Raw genomic sequence first — 22615 nt, forward strand, 5'->3', positions numbered from 1 at the left:
TAGTCCAGCTCTGCCAGCAGTTTTGCTCCAGATTGGAGTTTGGATATAGCACACTCTTCTGCCAGTTTAACTTAATTTTACACCAGCTTCTTGTGTACAAGATTTCCTTGCATGTCACTGGATTCCACCTACCATCAGCCCCTGACCAATGACCAGGGGTGATGGGAGTTGTATTCCTACAACATCAGGTTCCCCGGTTACCCGGTCTCCAATCTAGGGAGAACAAACTGTTTTAAGGCACGGGAAGGGTATTTATGGAGGGGAGATAGTCTCTTACTGACCTTGGCGATCTGGTCAAACTTGCCAAAGAGTTCGTTGAGCATGAGGACTAGCTCCTTTGGGGAGCATTCGCTGGCCAAGAGCGTGAACCCAACAATGTCGGCGTATAGGATGCTGCAAGGGGGCGAGGAAGAAAGAAACGAAAGATGTTGTGTGGAACCATGCGATGGAGTGGGATTCCCCCAACCAGCTCCCAATTGTTCAGCCCTAATCCACATACATCAGGTCAGGCAATCTTGTAGATGACAGATGGCGTCAAAAGCAAGTACCTGATGTTTTCATGGCGCTTGACGTAGAGGTTGTGGAAATTATTGGTGCCCTCATGACGGTGCTGGGCCTGGCCTCCATCCCGGAGCCTCTCGATGATCTCGGCCTTCATTTCCAAAGCAATGTAAGCAGGAAGGATGGAGAGAAGCAGATGCTCCTAGGAGGATCAGCACAGCAAGATGGTGGTGGGAGGAATTAGGAACAACCAAGTCAGTTTATAAAAAGGTAAAGGTAAAGGGACCCCTGACCATTAGGTCCAGCCGTGGCCGACTCTGGGGTTGCGGCGCTCATCTCACTTTATTGGCCGAGGGAGCCGGCGTACAGCTTCTGGGTCATGCGGCCAGCATGACTAAGTCACTTCTGGCGAACCAGAGCAGCACACGGAAACGCTGTTTACTTTCCTGCTGGAGTGGTACCTATTTATCTACTTGCACTTTGACGTGCTTTCGAACTGCTAGGTTGGCAGGAGCAGGGACCAGCAATGGGAGCTCACCCTGTTGCGGGGATTCGAACCGCCGACCTTCTGATAGGCAAGTCCTAGGCTCTGTGGTTTAACCCACAGTGCCACCCGCGTCCCTAAGTCAGTTTATAGTATCCTTCCAATACTGAACTGAATGAATGCTATGCGACCTTCAGCATTAATTGGTTTGTTGCTGAACTCTTTTTACAAGTGTCAGAACCTGGGAGTTCCCCGTGCAATGAGTTCGAAGGGGCCTTACTTTGTCTATGATTGGAGAGGAAAATAGCTCCTCTGTGCATGGGCAGAAGAACGTCCAACCTTTACTGGTAACCTCCAGGAAGGTTTAAGCTCTGACATCTCTCCTGTGCGTAAATCAAAGGCCTGACGGAATGGATGCAGGCCAGAAGGCCCTGATCCAGGACATAGGATGATAGGAAGCTACTCTACCAAGTCAGATGGTCGGTCCATCCTGCTCAATATTATCTACAGTGTCCCCCAACTTGGTGCCTTCCAGGTGTTTTGGACTACGATCCCATCAGCCCCAGCCAGCACAGCCTATGGTCAGGGATGATGGGAGTTGTAGTCAAGCAGTATCTGGAGGGCCACAGGTTGGGAGAGGCTCATCTTCACGGACTGGCAGCTGCTGTCCAAGGTTTTGGGCTGGAATCCTTTCCCTGCCCTACCTGGAATGGAACCTTCTGTGTGCAAAGCCATTCTCCGTACTCACCTGGTGCCTCTTCTCAGACTCCAGCTTGACTCGGGATTGGATGAGGTTGAAGGTCTCGTGGAAGGTCTCTCCCAAGGCCACCTCCATCAAGTGCTTATGGTAGGCACCCACCAGGTTCCCGCAGACAAAGATGACGAGATTGGCCAGGAGCTGGAGGCAGGTGCAAAAGAAGAGGACGTAAGGCAAAGAAAGACTGGGAGACGATCGTGACAGTGCAGTGCTAGAAAGAGAAGACAGTGTGGTGTATTTTTTGTGTGTGTGTTGAACGAGGGACTTATCCAACTTCCTCTTCTGCCATGTTTCTAGGCCCAGATCTTGGGCTTTAAAGCTCTGTGTTTATTTTATTTGGTCCCAAAGCTGTCCCTGGGAAAACCCACATTTCATTGCTTAATCACAGTCAGGTTTTCAGCAGTAAAATGCAGGTTTTCTCAGCGAAAGCACAAGGACCCCCCAAAAAACACCCTGCTTAGACATGGAAAGCATGACACAAAAGGAAGTCTGGATGAGCCATGGGACTGTGGGAGACCAAGGTTAAAATCCCCATTCAGCCACAAAGCTCCCTGGGTGACCTCGGGCCAGTACTGACTCTCAGCCTAGCCTACCTTCCATGGTTGTTGTGGGGTTTAAGGGGAGAACCTTGTCTACAACCTAGAGCTCCTTGGACAGAATGTGGGATACAAATGTAATAATACCTCAGGGTAGAAATTCTGAAAAGACCATTATCAGTAAGGCCAGCGTCACCACGCAAGAGTGCAGCCTGACCACAGATCTGGTTTAAGAGGAGCCCAACGCTGATTGTTAGAGTGAAAAGCAACTCTGCAAGGAAGGCACTGAATGTACAGCAAAAAGCTTGGGTCAAATAAGCGATTTCAAAGACTGTGATTGGATGAAGAGATGGCGAGATGCCAGGGTGGCAGAAGCTGGTTGGCTAGAGGATGAAGCAGCTAAGATGATGTACATTTCCTATATAGGGTGTGTGCTAATTGAAATGCTCTCACAGACTCTGTCGGACTCTGTCCGGTAATGTATTACTGAATGAGGTCAGACTCATGCTGAATTTGCTGTGAGCGTCCCTCAAAGGGAATTTCCCCACACAGCAGGATTTCCCAGGAATGTCCCATCGGCCTGCCTTGTGATACGAAGCACGGATGGGGTGACAGGGCCGCACTTACCTGCAGTGCTAGCTCTGACCGCGAGCCACGCCCCAGAGAGAGGTAGACGCTCAGGATGACGATGTGGGAGAGGGAGGAGACCAAGCCAGCAGCCACGGCATCTTTCATGCCAACGGGCAACATGGTGTAGACGGTGAAGATGATGAAGAGGAAGAAGGAGACCTTTGGGAGAAAAGAACGCGGCGTCAGTTCTCCTTGTGATAGGAGGGAAATTAGGAATGTGTAAATTCCACTAGTCAGTGAAAGAAAATCGGGGGTCAGGGAATAATAATAATAATAAATTTTATTTATACCCCGCGCTCCCCAGCCAAGACCAGGCTCAGGGCGGCTAACACCAAATATAAAACAAGTTGATTGAAATACAACTTAAAAACAAGGTTAAAATACAACATTAAAATGCAACCTCATTTCAGCAGAAACTCGAAAGCTTTTTTGGGGATGAAAACATCAAGTCTTCACCAAGGCTAACTATCCGGACTGGTCCTACATGGGCCAGAATCTGCTAAAATGGTTTCTGCCACGCTCATGCTGACTTTGGAACAAGCATCCCTCAGACCCATTGTCAAGAACTTGCCTACTCCCAGTTTTTCCACACATGATATGCATCTGTTTCTTCCATATCAGTCACCAATCTACAAGTAGGGCTGCAAATAGAGGAAGGGCTGTCTTAAGCATATGCGGCCCCAGGGTGCAAAGATGCACCTGGCACCCCTCCCCGGTTGCCCAGTCCCAGGTGCGCAATTCCTGTCTAGATGTTCTTTGAACATGACCCCTGCCTCTACATATGGCCATGTGAACAACCCTTTCTTGCAACCGTTCCCACTTACACGACTTTGCGCTTCCAGTAGATAACTAACTGTAGAATGATTTCCTTGTTTCAACTGTGCTATGACACTATTATTATATACATTATTGGCAGAGTTGTGCCATTCGTTGACTGTATGTCTATAAGTATCTCCAGGCTTTGCACTTTAATTTGCTGGACTAAGTAAAATTGTCCTTTATATTTGCAAGCCGGTTTGGTGTTTTGGTTTTCTTGTAATACCTGAATATAAGCCGTGCCCTTAAAATTTCACAGGCACTCACACCGTTCCGTTTTACCATATGTCTGTTTCAGCAGCGATATGGTAAAAGCCAATTTTTGTAAGGTCGTGAATTTAAGCCACACTTTTAACTTTTCATGGTTTGAATTTGGGGGGAAAGTGAGGCTTATATTCAGGCCAGTACGGTATAATGACATGCTCCCAGCTCTACACAGATGTCAATCAGAAGAGGACTGCCAATGCAGAAGGGGGGGATAGGTTCAAAGAGCACTATGCTGAGACCACCTCAAGCTTACACTCAGGTCTCCAAAGGCTCCTCCTATTCCTCATTTTAATTTTTAGGATGCAGCCTGAGCCCCTCACCTGATCCCAGGCACTGACCACCCCTCCGGTGAAGACAAAGACATAGCCCATGGTCATCAGGCAGGTCCAGATGATGGCGGAGAAGATCCGGGTGCATTGCTGGAAGAAGCTCTCTATGCACACGAGGATCAGGATGAGGCTGAAGATTGCCAGGGCAACGAATAATGTAATCAGGAAGCCCAGGTTGGAGGAGAAATCCTGGAGAGAAAAGGGGAATTAAACGAGCAATTCCATTTGTGCTGGTTTCCAGCATTGGCTTGAGTTATACCACTAGGGGGGCACTGCGCTCAATAGTAGAGCAAATGCTTTGAACGCAAAAAAGGGAAAAATCTCAGATTTAGGCCAGCATCCCATGTCAGAGAGTCAGGACACCAGGATGGGAAACATCAGTGCTAGAGACCCTGAATGGAGCACAGAATTCCCGGGCAGATGCAGGAGTGCTCAGGCACAGTATAATGCAGCTCTGTATGTTCAACGCAGCAGCAAACAGAGCGGTGCAGCTGGAGGTTTAGACTTTGTGCTACGGCTCAATGTAGGCTGGCCCATTAGCGCAAAGGAAACGGTGTCCATCACCTCAGTCTGCCATCCCACAGCTGCCTGTACTTTCAAACAGTCCAGAGTTTGGCACCACCTGCCAGCTTCCTCCTCTTAATCTCAGGGTCAGTGGTGTGCACAGTGCCTGATTTACATATAAGCTAAACAAGCTATACCTTAGGGCCCCACTCTCTTGCCCCCCCCCAAAAAAAACATACTTCTTCTTAATCAAAGCTGTCAACTTTTTCCTTTTCTTGCGAGGAATCCTATTCGGAATAAGGGAATTTCCCTTAAAAAAAGGAAAACATTGACAGCTATGTTCTTACTTGTATTTCAGTTCAACAATTACTTTGATAAAATACATATTTTGTTATGTGCAAATGGCTTTAGATACCTGTTAGGTCCATAAATTACCATATAGCATCTATTCAACACAAAAAACAGTGACAATTTGTTGTTGACAAAGGACAGCTGGACATATAAAGGGACCTTCAGTAGCTTAGGGCCTCATCAAACCTAAATCCAACCCTGGGTGTGCGGTTTGTGGACTAAGGGGACTAGGCTAGTCCCCTAAAGGGCCCAGGAGCCCTTCTTCCACCTTCCCAAATCCGGCCTGACATTAAGAAGGAGGCAGCAGGGCTCCAGCATCCTGTCAGAGGACTGGCGCAATCCTCCCCAAAGCCCAGGAAGCTTTCAGCAGAAAGTTACAGGACATGCACTGATGGTAAACGAGGCCCCCAAATGCATTGCACATTTAAAGCAGCATCGTGGCTTCTCCTCAAATAATCCTGGGAGCTGTAGTCTGTTAAGAGTGCTGAGAGCCGTAGTGCAACAAAAGTGCAACTGGAAACAACAACAATCCTGATATTTCGTGATATGAGAAGTTAGAGCATGGGTAGGCAAACTAAGGCCCGGGAGCCAAACATGCTTACCCGGCCACTGGCAAAGGATGTCACTATGAGAGCCACGCAGATGCCCAACACAATGAAGAGGAGCAAGAGGATGAGGGGGTACTGTTGGCTCAAGCTGTAATAGGTTTGATAGTAGAGGTCCTCCCGTGGGGTGTCGCTGCTGGTTGACTGCGGGCGACGCTGGCAGGGCATGGCTTTCCTACTCCCACAAACTGCCGCCTTGGAGGAGAGGAGAGCTCACTCCTCCCAAGAAAAGTAAGGGAAAGTCAATCAGCACCTCTTGCTGAAGCTGCCGAGGGTACCCATTTGTACTTCAAGGCTGCAGAGCCCCATCATTGAAAAAACAGGTGTATTAATCCAGACAGGGGACATGGAGAAATCCAACTGAGCAGTGAGCATGAAACCTGCGGTGGATGATCTCAATGTGGAAGGATGTTCTCAGCTAAGTCAGGTGAAGCGGGCATCGTCAGTGCAGAGAGTCAGAAACACGAGGCCCTGGGGAAAGAAATTAAAAATAGGTAACAAATGGTTCTTATTCACACTTATAGATTAATATTGAATGCTTCAATAGTACTGCTTGTGTTCTGTTAGCCCCAAAATGGGAAATGAACAGACTAAAGAAAAATGGCAATTTAAAGGGATGGGATATACGCAGCTTGCGGACCTAACATATAGAATAAGAGAACAAGAAGAACATAGGTTTAAAGAAGATTGGGAAATGTTTAGTGAATATAGGAAAATGGTGTGTATTTGAAAAAGTGGACAGCATTAAGATAAATTCAACAGTGTAAATCAGTTTTGATGGATGTTATAATGGAATACTGACGGGCTTAGTTTATATAAAATATACAGGGATTTATGTTGCGCAAAATGAACCATGGAAAGAGAGGAAGGGAAGTCATTGATACGTTAAGGTTGTTTAAGTGAATGTTCTAAAATGTAAAACATAAATTTAGTACTAAAAATCCCAGAGAATTGCTGTCTTGGTTATTCCTCCTTAGTAATAATGGGTACAAAGGTTCCACCTTGTTGGAGGTCTTCAGGCAGAAACTGAAGGGACATCTGTAGGGGGCACTCTAGCTCTGAACTTCATATATTGAACCTCAGAGTGATTGGAGTAAATGATTTACAAGGTCTCCTCCAACTCTATAATTCCACAATCTGTTTCTTTAGCTACATGCATAAGTATTCATGAAAAGACAAATGTTGTCATAGAATGGTCAAGTTGGAAAGAACCACGAGGGTGATCTAGTCCAAACCCCTGCAATGCAGGATTATTATTTTTTAACCCAATGTTTAACTCAAACCCACCACCCTGAGATGAAGAGTCTTATGCTCTACCAAGGGAGTTATCAGTATTCTTCAACCTTAGGGCCACATATGTCATTGGGCTACAGCTCTCATTACACCTGACCATCAGCTAAATTGGCTGGGGATTATGAGAACTGTAGTCTGGCAACATCTGGGGACCCAAAGCTGGTGTCTTTGGCTGTTGTTTTTATCATCATCATCATCATCATCATCATCATCATCATCATCATCATCTGCCAAGTCCATATGGTGCTGTGGTAAGTGTCGGTCTAGGACCTGGGAGACCAAGGTTCCAGTCTCCACTCAGCCATGTAGCTCATTAGATGACATTGGGTCTCTCTCAGCCTGAATTGTCACACTGGGTTGCTGTGAGGATAAAAATGGAAGTCACCTCCACACCAGGATTCTCGGGTTTGTAGCTCTGTGAGGAATAGACGACAGTTCCCAGGATTCTTTGGAGAAATCTGGGTGCTTCAAATGTTCTTTAAACATACGGTGTCGATATGACTGAGAAGCACCGTGGCTAGCACCTTGAGCTTTGAGAGGTGGGATATAAATGTAATTGCCATCATCATCACTACCACCACCATTATTATTAATTATTGTAAGGACTGTTTTGAACACAATGATTTAATAATTGTGGCCTGGAAAGGAAAGGAAAGGAAAGGAAAGGAAAGGAAAGGAAAGGAAAGGAAAGGAAAGGAAAGGAGAAACAAAGAAAGAACCTCTCATCATCTAAACTATGAGCTCTGGCAAGTGATATATTAATAATATGCGAAACAGCCGTGCTGGAATTTGTGTGAATTCACATCCTCAGTGAATGAGTGCAGACAAGGTCAGATACAAAGAGTGGATAGAAAAGTCAGAAAAAGTTGTCTGGAGATAAAAGTGTGAAGGGTGGGAGGGGAGAAGAGAAGAGAAGAAGATAGATGGCTGACTAAAAGACATGAGGCTGGCTACTAGAAATTTTATGTATTCTTCCTCTCAAAAACATGAACTACCATATTTTTATCTCGCCTTCCTCTAATGAGCTCTATCATATTTTGCTTCACAACAACTCTACGAGGTAGATTGTGGTGAAATCCTAACCATGCCTACTCAGAAGTAAGTCCTGCTAAATTCAGTGGGGCTTACTCCCATGAAAGTGGAGCTAGGAGTGCAGAGAGCTTTATTGGCTGGGCTGGAATTTGAATTCAGAGCTACCTCTCCCGAAACCAAGCTTGACTATCTGTTCACGTAGCCCATATGAGATAGATGAGGCAGATCTGAGTTTTAGGGATACAAAATGATAACCGAGTCAGGTGGATGGATGAAGTTCAGGGATGATAACAAAAAGTGAACTACATCTCTCTCTCCCCTCTCCCTCCATTATACACAAAAATAAATATTTTAGATAGATATAGATGATAGATAGATAGATAGATAGATAGATAGATAGATAGATAGATAGAGATAGATGATGATGATAGATAGATAGATAGATAGATAGATATAGATGATAGATAGATGAGATAGATAGATAGATAGATAGATAGATGATAGATAGATAGATAGATAGATAGATAGATAGATAGATAGATAGATAGATAGATAGATAGATAGATGATAGAGATAGATAGATAGATAGATGATAGATAGTTAGATAGATGATAGATAGATAGATAGATGATAGATAGATAGATAGATAGATGATAGATAGATGATAGATAGATGATAGATATCTTGCCCACTTGGAAAATCAATCAGCTTTGAAATAAACTGTCAAAGTGCCACAAAAAATTAAGCATCCGTCAACCTCTGCTGTGCTCCTTTGTAGAGTTTACATGCAAACACTTCCCACACACTCTCGTTGGTGAGCGCATATATTTCTGAACAGTTCCCTCTAAGAAAGTGCTATTTCACAAAATCCAGGACTCACCCATGCCACAAATATTCACCTCCCTTATTCTGTGCAGGTGAAGAAAGACCCAAGAACGATGGATTGCTATTCCCATGCCGAGTTGGCCACCCCCTCTTGCCTCTCCACCGATCATCACGTTTTTTTAAAGGGAAAGATGCAAAAACCCATTCAGTCTCCCACCTCTCCCCTGCGCAGCCTTCCCTCGCTCGGACACACAACAGGCAGCCGCCACCTCACAAAGTACGCAAACGCCGAGGAAGCGGGCGCTTCTTAGCTTCTTACCTGTTCCAGCAACCACCGGCAGCTCCATCATCGGAGCAGGGAGCCTGAATCTCTCCCGTTACTCACCATGCTCCGACTTGTCTCACGCAGCTGCAGGAAGTCAGTCTGCCTGCCTCCCTACAGCCCAGCCAGCTCAATTTGAGATTAAAAACTCCCCGGCAAGATTAACACTTTCATCCCCAAGGGGCAGGGGGTGGAAATCAGTGGCCAGGGCAGGCACAGTCCTCCTGGGTTGCTTTCAGGTGGCCTGTTCTCTTCAGCACTCATCCAGATTTGCCTGCACAAAGTTTGCAGAGGGGCTGGACACCAGCAGCTATGCACTGAATATGTTTGCTTCAAATATATTTGCAGGGAGGTTCGAAGATGAAGCATCAAGGACTGGCTAGCCGGCACTTTCCTGTGCGTTTCCCCCTTGCTTTCCTTATCTGTAAAAAGTCTGATTGTGCTTCCTGAGTGTCGCAATCTGCGGGTAGGTGGGAGTCAATCACATAGCGACAAATCCAGGTTGTGCAATTAAAGCTGGCTGCAACAAACCCGCTTTCTTAAAAGACTGGACTTCTTGCAATAAGGAAAGAGAGGAGAAAATGCACCGGCAAGCGTGGGACAGCACTTGCTTGATGCAACATCATCTAAGCAACATCCCGGTATGCCCCACGGAGAGCCTCCAGGTCCATAAATAGCAACACCCTAGTGGTCCCAGGCCCTAAGGAAGTCAGAATAACCTCAACTAGAGCCAGGGCCTTTTCAACACTGGCTCCGGCCTGGTGGAACGCTCTGCCTCATGAGACCAGGGCCCTGCAGGATCTGATTTCTTTCCGCAGGGCTTGTAAGACAGAGTTGTTCTGCCTGGCCTTTGGCTTGGAGCCAGTTTGATTCCCTCCCCCTCTTTCTTTTTTCTTTTCCTTTCTCCTCCTGCGATGAGGCTACATTTTAATATTTTAATTTTGTTTTTAAGCTGTATTCATTCAACTTGTTTTTATTATTGCTTATTAGCCGCCCTGAGCCCAGCCTTGGCTGGGGTATAAATAAAAATTATTATTATTGTTATTATTATTATTATTATTATTATTATTATTATTATTATTAAGCTCCCCGCAAAAAACCCCGAAACAGACTGAATGTTTGTTAAAATAGCTGACATCATCTGATCTCCCAGCAAACAAATCAGGCTGAATGCTCAATAAACAGGTCAGCTGGAAGTGACCTACCTTTGGGGGGAAGTAGGGTAGCACAAGTGTGTGAAATACTTTTTAGTGGCACAACTTGGATTTACTCTTATGCAATGGAATCCCACCTCAAAATGGCAACACCTTGGAAGCCCTTTGGGATTCACTATGGCCCATACAGGACCTTGATCCAAAGGAGCTCAGTTTTCTTGCCTTTGCCACTGTCAGATGGAGGCTTTTTTCATCTGGGGCCCCAAGGCTGAAGAACACTGCATTGCACAAGAGCACCTGATTTTGTTTTAATTTTCCATCTTCGGACCTCATAAAACCCGCAGCAGTAAACTGTCACAAGCCCTAGCTTTTTACTTTCTAAATGTTCCCTTCAAATTCTTAAAACATAGCAGGGTTTTTTCCCCAATGCCTACTTTACTCATTCATCCAACTCTTTACTGGAGACTTATAACAACACTTACTTCTCACTCCTGAAGACATACATGTTTAGACCAGCATACCCTTAAACTGAATTTATGGTTTTATAAACTGCATTCCTCCGCCCCCTGTTTTAATGGGAAGAGCCATATTTAACTAAATAGTTCCACAAACCAATGCAACAAGTTCTGCTAGACTAGAGCAATTCTCCCTCCCTGCAATTGTCTGTGTGGGGTGGGAGAAATACACACACAAACACACACACACACACACACACACACACACACACACACACCGCCCCAGAGCAGCACCTGTAGAGAGGGGGAGAGGAGAGATTTTTCCATCAGGCCAGCTGAAATTATTACGCTGACATTCTTCTCAGCACTACTTTATATTCCGCCTTATTTTTGTTTGGTTGTTTTATTGCATATTTCAATTGAGGATGCTTTAATTTTGAACAAAATCCAAGGCCGATCCTCATGGCTCTCTTCCCACTTGGTGAACCAGCTTCACCCTCTTATAAGTATCTCTTGTGCTGTTCTGACCCCCGATTCCTCATTCAGGCTCCATGTGTAGGCGTTATTAACGAAGCAGCCTTATTAAACAGGGTTTATTACAATTCCCTGGCAGCAGGGTTTGGCCTGGGTTGGTGGGAGGGAATCTCAGGCCCAAATGTTGACTGCCAAAATGGCACCCCGCTCCCCACCAAAGAAAAAGGGGTGAGGGAAGATCTAAATCAGGAGCACGTGGGGTGGGTGGAGATCACAATCAGCATCTGTTTCCCTGGTGGGTCTTGCCGCCTGAGGCAGTCACCTCACCTTGCCTTATGGGTGGGCTGGCCCTGACTGTGGCCATTCAGATCTCTCTCTCTCTCTCTGGCCCTCAAGATTTTTGCTAGGCCATTCTCCCTTTCCAGGATAGCCCCCTCTCCAGGCTACATTAGTCCTGCTCCACACCCTCCTTGAATGTTTGGGTCTGGCTGAAATGTGTCCTTGAACTGTGTTAACACCTCCCGCTTTTCTGGACGATGGTTGGAGAGCCGTGAAGTCTGAGGTGCAGAGACCTCTGACTTTTGCATGTCTGGAATGCAGCTTCCTGCACACAGCTATTGCTCCACCCACTTTTGCCTCTGGCTCCACCCACCAATGGCGTACGGCCTCTGGAAGATCCTGCATGAGGTAACATGGTTCTCAGGCTGAGAAGGATTCTGCCCTAGACCAAGGGAAAGAAAGGAGCAGGGACTGGTGCCCGCGAGCTTCATTCACCGTGCCTGAAATAGAATGCAGGTGTGACTCACATCCCAAGGGCTTGGAGCAAACAAACATCCGTTAGAGCTTGCTGCATTGTCCCACATCAAAGACCAAGCAATTCCGACAAAACGCTTAAAAGGGAGGCTGTATTGTCCATAACGGCCATGTAACTCATGACGCAGTTGTCACACAGTGTCTCAGCTGTTCTTTTCCAATTCAGTACTTCAAAGAAATCAAGTGTTTGAATTGCACCCATTTACCCAGCAGAAGCTTAGTCACAGAATCGGCTGCGGAATTCCCATTGTTTACTCTCGGCTCAGAATTCTAGTCCTCTTGATCATTTCGGAGCCCCCTTTGGGAGCCGAGACGTCAAAAGCATCTGTTTCCTCCGCTTGCCTCTTTGTGACAAAGGAAAAACTGGTACTGGATAGCAGAGCCTGTTTCAGCTGCTGAAACGGTTTTTTGCAGTATATGTATGTGCTTGTGACGATCCCACCAGGAAGCTGGTGAGGAGGAAGGGGGCCAGAAGAAAGGGAAAGTAGGCTGGAAACAGGAAAGCAAAATAATAATAATAAACCTTTGCATGAATCAGGCTGCTTATGAGACCAGAGGGAACCGGCAGCTTCCTGACAGCTTTAGAGCTACTAATGAGCTGTCCAGCTAATGTCATTTCACACTTGTCATCCTGTCCCTCGCAGTTGCAAGACAGTTTCGTCCCATTTAGATGGCCCATCAATTTCCCCAAACACAGGCCCCTCTCCATACACAACCAACAAACAGTCGTTTCACAGAAGAACCTTTAAGCTTTAAGGAATACTGCCACCTCTTTCCCTCCACAGGGCTCCAATGTCCATAGCTAGGGAAATCTAGCACAGAGTCCCTTGGCAAGTGGCTATCCAACCTCAGCTTAACAAAGGAGAGTCTACTACTTTTGAGGCAGACTGTTCCACTCTCAAACAGCTAGCACCACCAGGAAGCTCTTCCCCATGTTAGAACCTGTCTTTCTTCTGCTCTTTTCTTACACGGTTTACCATGGCTCATGTTATTTTTAATATTTTCTCCAACCAGGCTTTCATATTTGATCATTTGTCTCTCTGTTCTTTCGTTGCTTTCTAAAACTCCAGGAACAGCCATGATGGTCTTACAAAAGTATTGGTGTAGGTTTGCAGGGTCAGTCTGGATCATGGGTAGGCAAACTAAGGCCCGGGGGCCGGATCCGGCCCAATCGCCTTCTAAATCCGGCCCGTGGACAGAAATATACCACCAAGCTTAGAGTAACATAAGAATCTCTAGCTAGGGATGAAAAGGACCCACAAATCATATGGTCCAGGCCATTGCCGATGAAGAAAACCCACCACAGTGTCATCCCTGATAAAGTGACCATCCAGTTTCTGCTTTGAAAAATTGCATTTTAAAAGAAAATCTGCTGTTAGACAGGTTTTGTACTGAGCTACACCACTCAAGCTTGAACAAATCTCAGCCTCAGATCTGCCCCTAAATGGTTAGTCTCTGTTTCCTGCCTCCTCCCCCACCAGACCTGTTCTGAGCTCTGCCAGATCTAAAGGGCTCTGCCATTCAAATTCTGAGCCTGGCCTTGCCTGGGGAGGGCGGGGTATAAATAAAAATGATGATGATGATGATTAGATATATATTTTTCAAGAATTAATGCTAGTAAGAGCAGAAATTCAACAGAGGAAACTTTTCTTAGCATCCTGATGGCAAGGAGTTACATCTCTCTACAGAGGTGGCACCAACAGGGAAGCTGTTGGGATGTAATGGTTGGATTCAGTTACACTTTTGCAATCTGTTGTGAGGCTAAAATGAGAACATATCTTGGTTCACGAACTTAATCCGTTCCAGAAGTCCATTCTTAAACCAAAACCGTTCTTAAACTGAGGCAAGCTTTCCCTAATGAGGCCTCACGCTGTCGGTGCCATTCCACCATTCAGATTCCGTTCTTAGACTGAGGTAAAGTTCTCAAACCAGAACACTAATTCCGATTTAGTGGAATTCGTAAACCGAATCGTTCGTAAACAGGACTGTTCTTAAACCGAGGTAAAGTTCTCAAACCAGGACACTAATTCCGGTTTTGTGGAATTCATAAACCGAATCGTTCATAAACAGGACTGTTCTTAAACCGAGGTACCATTGTATGCTACTACAGTGGTGCTTCGCAAGACGAAATTAATTCATTCTGCGAGTTTTTTCGTCTAGCGAATTTTTTCATCTTGCGAAGCACGGCTATTAGCGGCTTAGCGGCTTAGCGGCAAGATGTTTTCGTCTTGCGAAGCAAGCCCATAGGGAAATTCGTCTTGCGAAGCACCTCAAAAACGGAAAACTCTTTCATCTAGCGAGTTTTTCGTCTTGCGAGGCATTCATCTTGTGGGGCACCAATGTACAGTGGCAAGAATGTTACTTATCCAAAAATGGAAAGAAGCAGAAGTCCCAGCAAAGGAAGAATGGATACAAAAATTTATGGAACATGCAGAAATGGTGAAACTTACCAGAAGAATAAGAGATCCAGATAACATTCATTTTTTTAAAAAAAAACAAAAGAATGGAAATGGTTTATTGAATATCTACAGATAAATTATAAACAGATGAAAACATTGGCACCTGCAGTTTTATAAGAGTATATATTTAAAGAAGATGAATAAGTGAGTAAATTAAGTTAATTTGGATATTCAGAAGATATTAAAAATAAATTTAAGGAACTGCAGAAAGAGGGGGAAGGAAAGTCAAGTTTTGAAATGTTGAAATGATTGTAAAATTAGTGAAAGGTATAAAATTAGTGAAATGTATAAACTTGAAAACAATAAATAAATAAATAAATCTTCCCTGAAAACAAACAAATGAACAAACAATAGAAAGAAAGAAAGAAAGAAAGAAAGAAAGAAAGAAAGAAAGAAAGAAAGACATTTTTAAAGGGGGGAACCGTGGGTTTTTTTTGTCTTGGACATTCTTTGCAACTCTGAGAACCAGAAACCTGAAACTCTATTTAAAAAAACACAGAGGGACAAAATCAGCCCTTCCTATACATACATGAGAATATGAGTCGGTTAAGGGTTGTAGTACAAGCAGGCTTTTCTCACCTTTGACCTTTACGGCAAACCGTACCTGGCACATTTCCCCTCTTCTGCAAGATAACGAAAGGTTATTGTGAGAGAGCCGAAGCCTCCTTTGCATCTGGTCACCCTCGTTTGCATCTGATGATGCTGGAACTGGGGCTTAATAGGACATGATGACAAGCCAAGGTAAGGAATCCCCACAATTCCTAGCCAGCTCCCAGTGGCGGCGACTGCTGGATTGGGACAGGGAGCTGGAAAGGCTTGGGAGGCCAACAGGAGGTGGAGCCCGAGAATGTGACAGGCAGAGCCAAAAACCAACCACAAGTGCAGGGCCAACTAATTCTAGTTTTGTCCCCATCTTCCTCCCTGCTGAGTTGTACATGGGGGAAACCTGGGACCAAGACTGTACATGAAGTAGTTTAAAGTGGATTTGATGCATCTCATGTCTGCATCTTGCTTAGTTTGTCCACACAATGTTGCCCTCATCTGACTGTTAGCTGGATTCCACAAAGCCTGGTATGGCTGGAAAAAAACCCCACTTAACCAGGCATAGGCAAACTCAGCCCCCCAGATGTTTGGGACTACAACTCCCATCATCCCTAGCTAATAGGACCAGTGGTCAGGGATGATGGGAATTGTAGTCTCAAAACATCTGGAGGGCTGAGTTTGCCTATGCCTGACTTAAATGGACACACAAACAGGTAAACATTCCTGTTTCAATACTCATAATAGACCTCAGGTTTCCAGAACTCAGGGAGGGGGGGCAAGTACAAATTCAGGGGAGGGCACAGCAACACAGAGGCATAATTCACACCATACATTTAAAGCACCATGATGCCACTTTAAGCAGACATGGCTCCCCCCAAAGAATTATGGGAGGTGCAGTTAGTTAAAGATACTGAGAGTTGTTTGGAGACCTCCTATTCCCCTCCCAGAGCTACAATTTCCATAGGCTCCTGGGAAGAGGGATTGATTGTTAAGACCCCTTGTGAATTAATAATAATAATAATAATAATAATAATAATAATAATAATAATAATAATTACCTGTCCTTCATCCTAAGGTCCCAGGGCAGATTGCAACAATTAAATACAGTTCAAAACAATGTACAATAAATGTACAATGCATGCATATACATAAGTATATAAACCACATGTCTGAAATGGTACAGGAGAGCAATCCTGAAGCCATTTTGACTCTCCCAAATTGACCTCAAATATTTCTCTGCAAGGGGGAAGGAAATGGGAAAGCCTCCCCATTACCTTTTGCTTACAAATCCTGTTTTAAGGGATTATTTGTGTATGGATAGGGTGAGCCTGTGACCTGGATTCAGGAATTAAAGTATTTACCATCACAAAAGAATGGCAAGGCTGCCCAGGTAAAGCAATCAAGTGACCATTATCAGGTATCCTGGGCAAACAGGATTTCTACTATAGACCACCTCCTTCTGTGATGTATGTATGATGTTTCAAGGGGGTGGTCTTGGGCTACAAGGCAGGCAATTTCAAAAGTCTATATAAGGGCTTGCACGCCATTGTTCTGGGTTCTCTCTTCCCTCCTGAGTGGGGGGAGTGGAGACCCTGTTGCAACAGTACTTCTCTATTGCAATAAAGATCAGGCTTACTAGCTGCTTTGCTTCTCAATATACTCTGGTTGGCCTCTGTTATTTTCTCCTAGCAATAGGGAACCTACTTAACGACTCTATATGGGCCTTTGGATACCCCATAAGGGAAAAGGAGCAGGTTGTTTTTTGTTTTTCTTATAACAACAGAGAATGCCCTCTTCTGGGCTGCCTCCACCCCAAGCCTCTGAAGGCACCTAGAGGGTTTGTTGGGAAGGAGATGGTTTTCCAGAGATTTGGGGCCTCAGTTAACCCTAATGTCAGCATCTTGAATTAGCAACCTGGAAATGAATTGGCAAACAAAATGGTGGCTCTGCGAGGGGAATGGGGGCCTCTTAACTCTCAGCACCTGTCGCTGTTTTTTTGTGTTGAATATATGCTATATGGTAATTTATGAACCTAATAGGTATCTAAACCCATTGCACATAAGAAAATATGTATTTTATCAAAGTAATGTTTTTTTATCTTATATTTTGGAAATGTACATCGGGGGGTTTTCCCCTTTAATTTTTTTTGGGACCCCCAAGAGAGCGGGGCTGTAAGCTATAGCTTGTTTAGCGTATACGTAATATCTGGCACAGGGACGCGGGTGGTGCTGTGGGTTAAACCACAGAGCCTAGGACTTGCCGATCAGAAGGTCAGTGGTTCGAATCCCCGTGACGGGGTGAGCTCCCTCTGCTCAGTCCCTGCTCCTGCCCACCTAGCAGTTCGAAAGCACATCAAAGTGCAAGTAGATAAATAGGTACCACTCCAGCAGGAAGGTAAGCGGTGTTTCCGTGCACTTCTCTGGTTCGCCAGAAATGGCTTAGTCATGCTAGCCACGTGACCCGGAAGCTGTACGCCGGCTCCCTTGGCCAATAAAGGAAGATGAGCACCACAACCCCAGAGTCGGTCAGGACTGGACCTAATGGTCAGGGGTCCCCTTTACCCCTTTACCTATGGTGGCTCTGCGAGGGGAATGGGGGCCTCTTAAATCTCAGCACTCTTAACACACCACAGCCCCCAGAATGACTTGGGGGAAGCCATAAAGCGGTGTCGCAACCAGGGTTGGATTTAGGTTTGATGAGGCCCTAAGCTACTGAAGGTAATGGGGCCTTTTATATGTCCAGCTGTCCTTTGTCAACAACAAATTGTCGCTGTTTTTGTGTTGAATATATGCTATATGATAATTTATGGACCTTATAAGTATCTAAACCCATTAGCACATAACAAAATATGTATTTTATCAAAGTATTATTTTTTTTAATCTTATATTTTGGAAATGTACATCCGGGGTTTTTTCCCTTTTAAATTTTTTTTGGGGCCCCCAAGAAAGTGGGACTGTAAGCTATAGCTTGTTTAGCTTATACAGTGGTACCTTGGGTTAAGTACTTAATTCGTTCCGGAGATCCGTTCTTAACCTGAAACTGTTCTTAACCTGAAGCACCACTTTAGCTAATGGGGCCTCCTGCTGCCGCCGCGCAGCCACCGTGCAATTTCTGTTCTCATCCTGAAGCAAAGTTCTTAACCCGAGGTACTATTTCTGGGTTAACAGAGTCTGTAACCTCAAGTGTATGTAACCTGAAGCGTTTGTAACCTGAGGTACCACTGTACGTAAATCCGGCACTGATCGCAACCCATCAAGCATTGCCCACTTGCATGGACTGGAAACACTGAGACAGAGTTCAATGGAAAGTGAAATGGAAGTTTGTGTGGACAAACTTCCCCAAAAGCCCACGTGGGGAAAATCAGACACTCTGGTGTGTGTACACAGCCTGAGGAGGAGGAAATTGACAGGCTGTGCTGGTTGCTACGAGTAAAAAACACAGGGGGGGGGCAGCATCTACTGCTCCTTCCCTCCTGAGGAAAAAATTAATGATAATATTTAAACTCACACCAAAGACGCTTGCATCCCACTCTCTTGCCCCCTTGTTTTCTGACCCCAGCCCCCTCTCCCTGCTGAAGCTGCCTGAGATGAGAGAGGAAATTGTGATATTTCCTGCCCCTCCTTTTCCTTGCTGATTCACAACAGCAGGAGGAGGAGGAGGAGGAGAAATCAACATCTCACCCTAGGTCCGGTTCTTCTACAAGACTCTGCTTTTAAATCAAAAAGTGACAAAAAGCCTAAACCTTCCGAGAAGAAAGATTACACCACCTGCCTCTTTGTGCGCCTCTTTGCATGGGTAGCTTCTGCTCACACTCGCACGCCCTTCTCCATTTATCCAGGAAAACAAAAGGCATTCTCAGAGCTTAAGGGCACATTCCAGCCAGGCAAAAACATGCAAGGAGGGTGAGCAAAAGTGGGGCTGGGAGAGATGTGGGGTTGGCTAAGGAGGAGGGTCAAATCGAGAGGCCTGAGGGTCACACTTGGTCTCCAGGCCTGAGGTAGTTGCTGACCCTCCAATTCTCCCTACTTTCCAGTGATAATCCCAGATTTACAGAAACTGTCCTGGTTTCTGGTTTGATCCCAGAATGTTCCACTTTTCCTTAGGACGTTTCTATTTTCATTGGAGAAATGCTGGAGGGTATGGAGTTATATGACACACACACACCTAGCCATCTGAAGGCAGTCCTGTATAGGGTAGGGTTTTTAAAAATGTTTTATTATGTTTTTCTATATGTTAGAAGCTGCCCAAAGTGGCTGGGGCAGCCCGGTCAGATGTGTGAAGTTTAAATAGTAAAATTATTATTATTATTATGGAATAGGACGTCCCTATTTTCATCGGAGACATGGTGGAGGGCAGGTGGTTGTTCTTGTTACTTATTGCACTTTTTATTTAAAGTAACTCAAAAATAGTGCATACATTAAAACCACGGTAAAACTAAAAGGGAGTAAAAGCTAAAAATGCATTTGTATTTGTAAAAACGCAAGACTAATGCATCCCACCCACTGAAGGAGGCTACAAATAATTAAGAGCCAAGACCTGGTGAAATTTTTGCCTGGCCCCTAAAGTGTTAGTGCCAGATGTGCTTCCTTGGGGAAGCACCATAAGTGAGGAGCCACCACTCCTCACTTATGAGAAGGCCTGTTCGTCTGCTGACACCCTCTGCGCCTCCTACCTTGGAGGGAACACAGTGAGAAGGGCCTCAGATGATAAATGCGGAGACCGGGTTGGTTCCTCACCCACTGGAAAGCTCCCATGCTGCTCTCAGATTTACATACTAAACAAGCGCTTTTGGAAAGCACAAAGTAGCAATCCTCCTAATGCAGACTGAAATCTTAGAAAGTACGATGTATTACGGCATCATTTTGGGGGGGGGGGGGAATGAGCCCACTTCCTCAGAGATATATGACGCAATCCCAATAGCCATTCATTCATGCATGTGTTAAAGCTAGGGTGGATCTAAACACAGGTGGGCAAAATGCTATAAATAAGTCAGAAATTAGATCGCTTTAACGAAAGGGGGGGAAAGCCCTATGGAAAATCGTGTTTTAGAATTTCCTGCTCTCTGGCGCCATCTGGTGTTGTGCATTCAAATCCCTTAATATAGTTAGTCCCTAGACTGTTTGCTTCCACAAACGCTTGTGCTGTTATCCAGGGCAGGGGAACATTTTTCAGCCCAAAGGCCATATGTTTTTACGAGAGCTGCATGCCAGCAGTTGGATGAGGCCAGAGACAAAAGCACACTGAGCAGTGAATGTAATTTTTCCTTTGCACGGTGGGCTACCTTCTCCAAACACTCACGTATTCCTCTTGAGCCTCTATCCTAGGAAGCAAGAGGAATGAACTGGGCTCAAGGACACATTCCAGGCAGGCAGAAATACGCAAGAAGGGCTTAAATCAGGGACTGTCAAAGTAGCGGCCTGAGGAGAGTTTGGAGGGCTGAAACAGAGGCCTGGAGAACTGCATTTAACCTGAGATTCCCCCAGTTCTGCTTTGGTCTTCATGGTTCCAAAAAAACTCTTTGCTTGCTGCTGCTGCTGCCGCTGCCAGTGATGGTTTATGTGGCCTGAGTGGGGACTAAAGATGTTTGAGGGCAGTATTTTGGCATCTGACGGAGAATGCTCTTATGACCTAAACTGAGCAGGGAAGGAAATTAAGGGCTAAGATCCCAGCCCCTTTCCACCCCAACCCACCCACCTCGCACAATTCCAGCCTCGCCCTCCTCTCTCCTCTTCCAAACTCTCCCAATACTCAGCACTCTTCACCTCCGCCAGCCTTACCCGCCATTCCTATATATAAATCAGCAGCACTCAGCACAGTCAATAAAGACGCCACGGTGCAGATGCCATTAGGCACTTGGCCGAGGCCCAGAAAACTCATTATTACTACACTGTTGATTCCGAGTCGTAGCCGAGTGCTTCGGGGCCGCCAGAGCTGCTTGCTCTTGGACGGAGACCTGCGGAGAAACCAGCCGGCTTGGAGGCGACGGAGAAGGGGAACCGCAGAATAGCTATACTAAAAGGGCTGATGGGAAATTCGCTGCCCAGGGAATTCCGTAATGGAACAAGATGCTGCTTCGCCACCCCCATCCTGGATCACCTTCCTTTTTTAACCTGGAGGAGGAAACTGGCCTCACATCCCCAACCAGGGATGAGCGAATCCGTCAGTTGTGGGTTTCTCGTTTTCTTCCCAAATCTGAAGTTAAGTTCTCCATACAGTGGTACTTCAGGTTACATATGCTTCAGGCTACAGACACTTCAGGTTACAGACTCCACTAACCCAGAAATTGTACCTCAGGTTAAGAACTTTACCTCAGGATGAGAACAGAAATCGTGCTCCTGCGGCACGACGGGAGCAGGAGGCCCCATTAGCTAAAGTGGTACCTCAGGTTAAGAACAGTTTCAGATTAAGAATGGACCTCTGGAACGAATTAAGTTCCTAACCCAAGGTACCACTGTACAGTGGTACCTTGGGTTACACACGCTTCAGGTTACATACGCTTCAGGTTACAGACTCTGCTAACGCAGAAATAGTGCTTCAGGTTAAGAACTTTACCTCAGGATGAGAACAGAAATTGCGCGCGGGTGGCGCTGCGGCAGCGGGAGGCCCTCTTAGCTAAAGTGGTACCTCACGTTAAGAACAGTTTCATGTTAAGAACGGACGTCTGGAACGAATTAAGTTCTTAACCCAAGGTACCACTCTATTTCCACAGCAACGTCAATGGAAATGAAACTCATCAAAATTCGCAAGCATTTGATTGTGAATCTCTCTTGAGTTACTTATTTCTGTATGCAGTCTTGGTCCTCCCTGTTATCCTCTGGTGCCAGTGCCAGACTTAACACGGACACTGGCACCAGAGCCTGCAATAAACCCAGATGCCAACTTTGCTGCCACATACACCCGGACAACACCATTACTGGCCCCAACAACATCACACATACCATCTCGGGACTATTTAATTGCTCATCGTCTAACATTGTGTATGCCATCAAATGCCAACAGTGTCCTTCAGCTCTCTATATTGGACAAACAGGCCAAACCTTACGCCAAAGAATAAACAGACATAAATCCGACATCAGGAACCACAAGAGAAACCAGTAGGAGAACACTTCAATCTCCCAGGACATTCTATACAAGATCTCAAAGTAGCTGTTCTATTACAAAGGAATTTCAGAAATACAGTGGTGCCTCGCAAGACGAAATTAATTCGTTCCGCAAGTCTCTTCGTCTTGCGAGTTTTTCGTCTTGCGATGCACGGTTTTCCATAGGAATGCATTGAAAATCAATTAATGCGTTCCTATGGAAACCGCCTTCCCCCGACCTCTTCTGGCGGGCGGCATTTTAAAATCGCCCGGGACAGCGGAGGACTTCTCCGCTGTCCGGGCGATTTAAAAGCCCCTGGGAAGGCAAGCAGGGGGGACAAAGACTTTTGCCCCCCGCCTGCCTTCAGAAGAGGTCCAGGACAGGC

At 45.6% G+C, this 22615-nt stretch overlaps 1 protein-coding gene across 4 annotated transcripts in view; it reads right to left on the reverse strand.

Moving 5' to 3' along the window:
• ADCY4 (adenylate cyclase 4) overlaps window positions 1-22615 on the reverse strand; it is a 72769-nt gene that overhangs the window by 43660 nt on the left and 6494 nt on the right. For 2 of the 4 annotated variants that reach the window (XM_081835390.1, XM_081835387.1), the window contains exons 1-7: window positions 9250-9694; window positions 5778-6251; window positions 4312-4509; window positions 2906-3067; window positions 1734-1883; window positions 549-703; window positions 282-393 (exon numbers count right to left, since the gene is read on the reverse strand). In XM_081835390.1, coding sequence (XP_081691516.1) covers window positions 282-393; window positions 549-703; window positions 1734-1883; window positions 2906-3067; window positions 4312-4509; window positions 5778-5948 — 948 coding nt within the window. In that variant the 5' untranslated portion in view covers window positions 5949-6251; window positions 9250-9694. Of the gene's footprint in view, window positions 1-281; window positions 394-548; window positions 704-1733; window positions 1884-2905; window positions 3068-4311; window positions 4510-5777; window positions 6252-9249; window positions 9695-22615 lie in introns of those variants that run through there. The other 2 variants (XM_081835389.1, XM_081835388.1) reach the window with 2 other exon arrangements.

The sequence above is a fragment of the Podarcis erhardii genome (genome assembly GCF_964252035.2).
Source record: "Podarcis erhardii genome assembly, chromosome: 13".
NCBI classification, from domain to species: Eukaryota; Metazoa; Chordata; class Lepidosauria; order Squamata; family Lacertidae; genus Podarcis; species Podarcis erhardii.